The following is a 9,203-nucleotide window of genomic DNA, read 5'->3' on the forward strand; positions in this document are numbered from 1 at the left end:
ATCCACATCGAGTGTAGGGAGGTCAGAATCCAACAGCATCTGCAGTCTTTTCTCAGCCTCTGAATAAGATTTTTGCTCAAGTCTCTCAATTTCAGCCAGAAAATATCTAAAATCATAGAAAAATACACAAACTCATAGTAAAGTCTAGAAATGTGAATTTTGCATAAAAACTAATAAAAATTTACTAAAAAGTGACTAAAACATACTAGAAACTACCTAAAAACAATGCCAAAAAGCGTATAAATTATCCGCTCATCAAAGACCGACCTATACCTACAGACGCCTTAGCAAAAATAAAATTGACAAATATTGAAGACCATCACACTATATTGGAGATGCTTTACAAGGGCAAGCAAAGGAACACCTTATCAAACTACTGCAGCAAAATATTGACTTGCTTGCCTGGACTCTGACAGACATGTCAGGTATTGACCCAAATATCATCTGTTATAGACTTGCTATCAACCCATCAATCCAACCTATAGCCCAGAAAAAGCTTCACCTTGGTACAGACAAGAGGGAAGCCTTCTTAGGAGAAACTCAGAAACTACTCAATGCTGGATTCATAAAGAAACTCATATTAACAAGCTGGTTAACAAATGTGGTCATGGTTAAAAAACACAATGGTAAGTGGAAGATGTGTGTGGACTATACTGATCTCAAAAAGGCATGCCCAAAAGGCGCATATCCTTTACCTTATATTGACAAATTAGTTGATAGCTCATCTGATTTTCAATGCTTAAGTTTCATAGATGCATATTCTGGCTATAACCAAATACTTATGTATATGTCTGACCAAGATAAAACCGTTTTCATTACTGACCATGGTAAGTTTTGTTATAAGGTTATGTCATTTGGACTAAAAAATGCAGGTGCAACTTATCATAGGCTAATGGACAAAATTTTTGCTAACCAAATTGGACGAAATATAGAGGTATATGTACGATATGGTAGCAAAGACCAAATCCACTAGCGATCATATCAATGATATAAAGGAAATCTTTCAATAACTCCGAGTTTACATCATGAAACTAAACCCAAAAAAGGGTGCTTTTGGAGTTTACGACGGCAAATTCCTCGGTTATATGCTAACTTGCCGAGGTATAGAGGTGAATCCAAAAAAATGCTAAGCTATATTGGAAATGAAGAGCTCCAAATCAATTAAGGAAGTCCAACAACTCATTGGCCATTTGGTAGCACTATCATGATTCCTACCTCGGATTGCACACATCACACCATTTCTTCAAAACATTAAGAAAACAAAAAGAATTTATCTAGTGAAATGAATGCGAACAAGCATTCATTGAGCTAAAGAACATACTATCCTCACCACCTATATTCTAGAAACCAGAGCATGGTAGACCTCTCTACCTATATCTATCTATTACTAATCATGCTATTAGTTCTGTTTTGGTGACAGAAATAGGTAAGCAACAACAACCAATATACTTCATCAGCAAATCTCTTTAGAACACCAAATTAAGGTACTCAAAGCTAGAAAAACTAGCCTTGGCTCTTGTCATAACTGGAAGACATCTATGACACTATTTTCAAAGCCACACTATCATAGTCCAGACAGAATACCCACTTAGATAAATCCTAACACGGCCCGAACTCACCGAAAGACTAATCAAATGGTCTATAGAGCTCCCAGAGTATGATATCCAATACCAAGCACGAAGAGCCATCAAGTCTCAAGCACTAGCCAGTTTTATAGCAGAACTCACACTCGACGAACCTCTTTCACATGACGAGATATGGACGTTATACGTCGATGAGGCTTCAAACGTACAAGGCTCTGGAGCTGGGATATTACTCGAAAATGTCAAAGAAATGGCTATAGAACAATATCTACAATTCACTTTCCATGCTAGCAATAACCAAGCAGAATATGAAGCACTTATAGCTAGTCTAAAATTAGCTAATACCCTTGGAATAATACACATCAATGTTAATCTTAGATTCCCTATTAGTCATGCAACAAGTAACAACTAATTTCCAGCTAAGGGATACATTATTAGAAAAATATAACTCTATTGTCAACAATCTTGTCACTTGTTTTCTAAAATTTGAAATATCCTACATACCTCGGTAGCAAAACTGCCGAGCTGATATTCTATCCAAACTAGCCACTACTAGAGGCCTAACCCATCAGCCGAGCTTATCACAACTAACACTGGATGAACCTAGTATCCAATTAACAAGTGTGTTGAGTATTTCATACGAAGAAGATTGAAAAAAACCATTTATACAATATCTACAAATAGGAATGATACCAGGAATACCTAAGACAAAAGACAATTCAGAAGGAAATCTAACTTCTTTACAATGGTAGGAGCTGAGTTTTACAAACCAGGTTTCGCAAGACCTCTATTAAAATGCCTAAAAAAAGAAAATGCGACCTCGCCATGGATGAAGTCCACGAAGGTGTATGTGGCACATACATAGGAAAAAGGAGCTTGGCCTCCAAAATACTAAGAGCAGGGTACTATTGGCCTAAACTACAAAAGATTGTATGAACAAGATCAAACACTGCGATCATTGCCAGTGCCATGCACTAATCATTCACAATCCAGCCGAACAATTACAAACATCAGAGGTAAGCTGGCCCTTCAGTAAAATTGGCGGCTAGATATCCTCGACCCTTTTCCACAAGCACCAGGTCAGGTTAAATTCTTAATCATTGCTACAGATTACTTTACAAAATGGATAGAGGCTATACCTTTAGTGAAAAATCAATTTTAGATTGTGTTAGGCCTTCGACAGGTAACATAAAAACTTAGTCGAATCTTCATAACATGGATATAAGACGTTATTGCGCTAAAGCTAGGTCGTTACCTGAAAGTAACGTGCTGTATGGCTTGCGTACAGTGTCAAATGAGCAAGAGCCATTGCATCGGTGCCCGAGTGTAGTGTTAAATGAGCAAGGGTTCCTGAGTTTTTGTGAACGAACAAGGATAAATAAGCGAGTTCACAAAGAAAAAGGTAAAGGTAAAGCTCAGAGCAACAAAAGGTTGAGATTTGGGACACATAACATAGGCACTCTAACAGAAAAAAATCCATGGAGGTGGTGGATACCATGACCAGGAGGAAAATTAACATCATGTGTCTCCAAGAAATAAAATGGGTCGGCGTGAAGGCTAGGGAGTTGGATACCTCCGGGTTCAAGCTTTGATATACAGGAAAGGTGAAGAATAGGAATGGGGTAAGTATTATCGTGGAAAAATAGTGGAAGAAGGATGTAGTTGATGTCAAGAGGGTAAATGATCGAATCATCTCTAATAATGTAGGGGAAGGAGGTCCTTTTCATGTGATTAGCGTCTATGCACCACAAGGGGGTTCGAATGAGCAACACAAGATAAGGTTTTGGGAGGATCTTGAGAGTTTGGTCCAAGACATACCTTCGAGAGATAAGATTTTCTTAGGAGGAGATTTAAATGGCCATGCTGGAAGAGAAGTGATTGGGTATGAAAGTATTCACGGAGGCCATGGTTTCGGGGTGGTCAATACCGAGGGTAAAGTTATTTTAGACTTTTTCTCAATCTTTGACCTTCTCATCACAAATACATGTTTTTAAAAGAGAGATGAACATCTTATAACCTATAGGAGTGGCATGATAAGCTCTCAAATCGATTTCTTCTTGTCGAGGAGAGTCGACCAGAAATTTTGCATTGATTATAAAATTATTTCAGGAGAGAGTTTAAAAACATAATATAGGATGCTCGTCATCGATTCTCATATTGAGAAAAAGTTGAAAAAAAAATATCATACGAAGAATCCAAGGATAAAGTGGTGGCAGATGAAAGGTGAGGAATAAAGAAGCTTCCTAAGACAGGTAGGAAAAGAGGCAAAGTCGAAAGGGGATGGAAGCACGGAAGAACGGAGAATGGTTTCTCTTTTGTCTTATTCTGCTTTACTTCTTTTGTAGTTATTCTCTCATCTTTTGTATAAATATAACTTTGTTTCCTTAGAGGCTTTTTTTTTAAACTTCGAGAGATAGGAGTAAACCTTTTATGAAAATTTGTTGTGTATCTTGACTAGTCGGCCTAAACTCCGCAGGCTGTGACTAGTTCCTTCTGTATATCATATATATATTTACTTTATTTATCTATTAGCTACTACTTTCTATCTTGGAGCTTTAATGCAACGTTGTATATTTAATGTTCTGTTCTTATCTTGCCTATGTGTTTAGGTATCGTGTGTGAACGCTTTTCGCATTTTGTAATTCCGCTTCATGCGACTTTGAGCTTTTATTCCTTCATCGGGCTTCTACTATTATTATTTATTTCTATATATAGTATGGTATGAGATTTAAAACTATTGTAGAATTTTGTTATCCTTCACTTTACGGCTAGAGAGGTAAGGCTTAGGATAATAGGGTGTTACATCAACGTAGGGATCAGAGTTTTGGTCATTGAAGTTGAGCTTGTTGATGGAGTCATTGGAGGAGAAGTCGGCAGGGGTGGAATCGAAGAGCAGGGACAGGGAAGGAGGGGTGCGGTGGAGGTGGAAGGAGTGAGGGTAGGAGAGGAAAGAGATGGAGAAAAGGAAGATGAGGAGGCTGAGTGAGACGGTTAATTTTGTCTTAATGAAAATAGAAGGAAAGAGACAGTTAGGGATTTAGAAAAAAATTAGGGTATCTTCAATTTGGGAACGAAATATTCTGCTAAATCAAACATTTTTATCACTGTAGAGATCTAATTGAAAAAAAATTAGTTTAGGGATCTAATTAAAAGGAGAAAAAGTATAGGGACCTAATTGAAAATTTGACGAAACTATAGGGACCAACGGAATAATTAAACCTTTTTTTTAAGTAGGAATGATAATGAGAATATAGTTAATGAAAGAGGAAATCATTTAGAAAGGAATTGCAGAAGCGTGAACATTCTCGAGCAGGTGTTCATAAAAGATAAATCATGAGAGTGGAGATAGAGTGAGAGTTTTACTATCTGAATAAGTGTAACATTCTTACTATCAGAAGGTCATGCTTCCGGCTGCGCCACTCTAATAGCGAGAATATTATGACGACTTCTATATACTTAATAATAGAATAGGAGCCTTTAACTGAAAACTTCATCGGATTTTTTCTTTAAAAATCGGAATTATATTTTTCTCTTTTCACATATTCATACATACATACATACAAATCATAACAGCACTTTTATACATATAAGAATAATATAACCAATTACTATACAAACATATCATAAAATCACAATTCCTATCTCTCATTACAGAAATATAATAAAAAAGGTGAGAGAAAAACTATAACTAATATATAAATATACAACACAATCAGATGTGCAGAAGAAACACCGTAAATTTCTTCATCCGTTCTGAAAAGAGAAATCTGTAGGTGGTGAGAACCTGATAAACCACTATTTTATGGTTTACAATGTGTTTAATTGTGTGGTTTTATCATGGTCTTTACCCACTTATTCATATAATTAGCATGCATTTATATTTCCTTCCTAAAATTATTACATGATTGAAAACATGTTTCTTTGGTCTTAATTTAGCTAATCTTAATTCTCTCTTATTACCATTCGATGCCTTGACCTGTGTGTTAAGTGTTTCAGGCTTTATAGGGCATGAATAAGTGAAAGATTGGGAAGGAAGCTTGCAAAAATGGAAGGAACACAAGAAATTGAGGAGATGACCAACGAGAAGTGATGCGAACGCGTCAGCGACGCTGCCACGCGGAAGAAAGAAATTCACAGTGACGCGGCCGCATGAGTGACGCGAACGCGCGGATTGGAAAAACAGAAGCGACGCGGAGGCATAGACGACACGCCCGCATGGAAAAGAAAAACGCCGAATGACGCGTCCGCGTGAATGACGCGTCCGCGTGACGTGCGCGATCTGCAGAATTATAAAAGTCGCTGGCAGAGATTCCTGGGCCTGATTTCAACCCAGTTTTCGGCCCAAAAACACAGATTAAAGTCAGGAAACATGCAGAGACTCATCACGCTCTCATAATTCATAATTTTAAGATTAGATGTAGTTTTTAGAGAGAGAGAGGTTCTCTCCTCTCTCTTAGGATTAGGATTAGGATTAGGAATTCATCTTCTTCAAACACAGGTTCAATATTTCTTTTATTTTCTCAATTTAGTTTATGAACTCTTTATGTTTGGATTGATTTTATATTTAATATAATTTGAGGTATTTTCAGATCTATGATTTGTTTCTTTTATTTATAATACAAATAATTTGGATTTTTCCCTTTTGGCTTTGGTTGAGTAATTGGTGACGCTTGAGCTATCAAATAAATCAGTGGTTGAAATTAGGAGTTGCTAATTAATCTGAGTTCCAATAACTCTAGCCTTTCCAGAGGAAAGACTAGGACTTTAGGTATCAAATTAATTAGTCCACTTGACCTTCCTTTGTTTAGTAAAGGTTAACTAAGTGGGATTAAAATCCAATTCTCATCACAATTGATAAGGATAGGACTTCTAGTTCTTGTACCTTGCCAAAGGTTTATTTTCCAGTTATTATTATTTTATTTTACTTGTCATTCAACTAACTTTTTACCTTAAGCTATAACCTTTAAACCATCAATATTCAGCTCTTCAAAATGGCGCTGTTGCCGGGGAATTGCAAACGTGTGCCTTATTATTGGTTATTGTAAATATTTAAAAAAAATATCAGATTTTTATTTTAAAATTTTTATCTTATCTTATCTTATTTTTCAAAATTCAATTTTTTTTTTAAAATCATCTCTTTTTCAAAATATTTTCTTTTTGTTAGTTTTTGTCTTTATTTTCTTTCACTACTATGAACTCTCACCCCTTTGGCTATGAGTCTGGTTACAATTATGTTGCAGGAAGAAGAAATTACAATGAGAACATGAATCAAGGTTGGAACAATCAAAGATGGGAGGAGCCACAAGGATTTGATCAACCCTCATGGCAACAACCACCTCCAATGGACTATCAACAACCACCACCGTATGCCTATGAACCCTCTCCTCAACATGACTTTGGACCACCATACTCACAAGCCCCTTTCCGCCATTCACCTCCATATGACCCTAATCCATATCCACCATACCAACCACCTTATGAGCCAAATGAACCATACATAGAACCACCACCTCAATATACACCATCTCCTTATCATTATCAAAATGAACCCTCCTATCCACCCCAAATCTCCATGGAGAAAGTATTTGCCGATTTAAACTCTACTATACAAGCTCTGGTCACCCAAATCGGACCACCGAATACCTTCAACAATCAACCATCAAGCTCTAGTGCACTTCCTTTTCAACCATATAATGATCCACCCATTCCATCACCACCCATCCCATTACTACCATCCATGGGAGAGCACCTACATCCATCAATCCAAGAGCAAGATGATCCCAGTTATGCTATTGAAATGGAACAAGAGTCAAGGGATCGTCTCAAGGAAACAGTAGATCAATTTCATGCAACCCTTCATCAATTGGAGCAAGCAATAAATCAATTACCTTCTAGACATTCGGACACTCAAGGAACCCCCATGGCTTCATATGGAGAATCTAATAAAGAACGTAGCATGAAGGAGACATGATGAGCAGATAATTTATACGCTTTTTGGCATTATTTTTAGGTAGTTTTTAGTAAGTTTAAGCTACTTTTAGGGATGTTTTCATTAGTTTTTATGTTAAATTCACATTTCTGGACTTTACTATGAGTTTGTGTGTTTTTCTGTGATTTCAGGTAATTTCTGGCTGAAATTGAGGGACTTGAGCAAAACTCTGAAAAAGGCTGACAAAAGGACTGCTGATGCTGTTGGAATCTGACCTCCCTGCACTCGAAATGGATTTTCTGGAGCTACAAAACTCCAAATGGCGCGCTCTCAACAGCGTTGGAAAGTAGACATCCAGAGCTTTCCAGCAATATATAATAGTCCATACTTTGTTCGGAAATTGACGACGTAACTTGGCGTTGAACGCCAAGTACATGCTGCTGTCTGGAGTTAAACGCCAGAAAAACAATGGGAAAGAGGAGGTTGATGTGAATGGTGAATGGGGTGATTGGGAAGAGGATTTGAGGTGATTGATGAAGAAGATTGGAAATTGTGACATGGGGCATTCAAATCACAAAAATAGGATTAGGAGGGAAGGTGGGAATATGGTAGGTGGAGATCCTGTGGGGTCCACAGATCCTGAGGTGGGGATCCTGTGGGGTCCACAGATCCTGAGGTGAAAAGAAATACCATTCCTTCACCATATAGGCATGAAAAATGCCTTCATGCATCATTGTAGCGTTCAAACGCCCATTGGTGCATGTTCTGGGCGTTCAACGCCCATGTGATGCATGTTTCTGGCGTTGAACGCCAGTTTCATGCTTGTTCCTGGCGTTCAGCGCCAGTTTGTCCTCTCTGTGCACCATCCTGGCGTTTAACGCCAGGTTGTTGCTTGTTTTGGGCATTCAGCGCCATAATGGTGCTCTGTTCTGGCGTTAAACGCCGGCCAGATGCACCTTCTGGGCGTTGAACGCCAGCCCGTGCGTCCTCCAGGGTGAAAAATTTTTTTCTTCTGTTTTTGACTTTGTTTTTAATTTTTTTGATTTTTTCGTGACTCCTCATGATCATGTACCTCTGTTAACATCTATCACAACTTCTGCTGTGGCTAGGAAAGGTCTTCCTAGGATGATGCATTCATCATCTTCCTTCCTAGTGTCTAGGATTATGAAATCAGCAGGGATGTAAAGGCCTTCGACCTTTACTAGCACGTCCTCTACTATTCCATAAGCTTGTCTCACTGACTTGTCTGCCAATTGTAATGAGAACAAGGCAGGTTGTACCTCAATGATCCCTAGCTTCTCCATTACAGAGAGTGGCATCAGATTTATCCCTGACCCAAGATCACATAGAGCTTTTTCAAAGCTCATGGTGCCAATGGTGTAAGGTATTAAGAACTTGCCAGGATCTTGTTTCTTTTGAGGTAGAGTTTTCTGAATCCAAGTATCTAGTTCACTAATGAGCAAGGGAGGTTCACTTTCCCAAGTCTCATTACCAAACAGCTTGGCATTCAGCTTCATGATAGCTCCTAAGTATTGAGCAACTTGCACTCCAGTCACATCTTCATCCTCTTCAGAGGAAGAATAATCTTCAGAGCTCATGAATGGCAGAATGAGATTTAATGGAATCTCTATGGTCTCTAGATGAGCCTCAGATTCCTCTGGATCCTTAATAGGAAACTCCTTCTTGCTTGA

The 9,203-nt window shown here is 38.0% G+C and overlaps 1 protein-coding gene across 1 annotated transcript; it reads left to right on the forward strand.

Moving 5' to 3' along the window:
* The first annotated feature begins 418 nt into the window (after window positions 1-418).
* LOC107474361 (uncharacterized) lies at window positions 419-4,569 on the forward strand. The gene is made up of 3 exons (XM_016093981.1): window positions 419-827; window positions 873-934; window positions 4,327-4,569. The coding sequence occupies exons 1-3, from the start codon at window positions 419-421 to the stop codon at window positions 4,567-4,569; spliced, it is 714 nt and encodes a 237-aa protein (XP_015949467.1).
* The last annotated feature ends 4,634 nt before the right edge of the window (window positions 4,570-9,203 follow it).

The sequence above is a fragment of the Arachis duranensis genome, chromosome 2 (genome assembly GCF_000817695.3).
Source record: "Arachis duranensis cultivar V14167 chromosome 2, aradu.V14167.gnm2.J7QH, whole genome shotgun sequence".
Lineage (NCBI taxonomy): Eukaryota > Viridiplantae > Streptophyta > Magnoliopsida > Fabales > Fabaceae > Arachis > Arachis duranensis.

Excerpts from the sequence above, each read along its gene's own strand:
- LOC107474361 (XM_016093981.1), top strand. The coding sequence starts at position 419 with ATGTCAGGTATTGACCCAAATATCATCTGTTATAGACTTGCTATCAAC. Across the intron at positions 828-872 it reads CGTTTTCATTACTGACCATG|GTGCAACTTATCATAGGCTA; the intron begins GTAAGTTTTGTT and ends TAAAAAATGCAG. Across the intron at positions 935-4,326 it reads AAATTGGACGAAATATAGAG|AATTTTGTTATCCTTCACTT; the intron begins GTATATGTACGA and ends AAACTATTGTAG.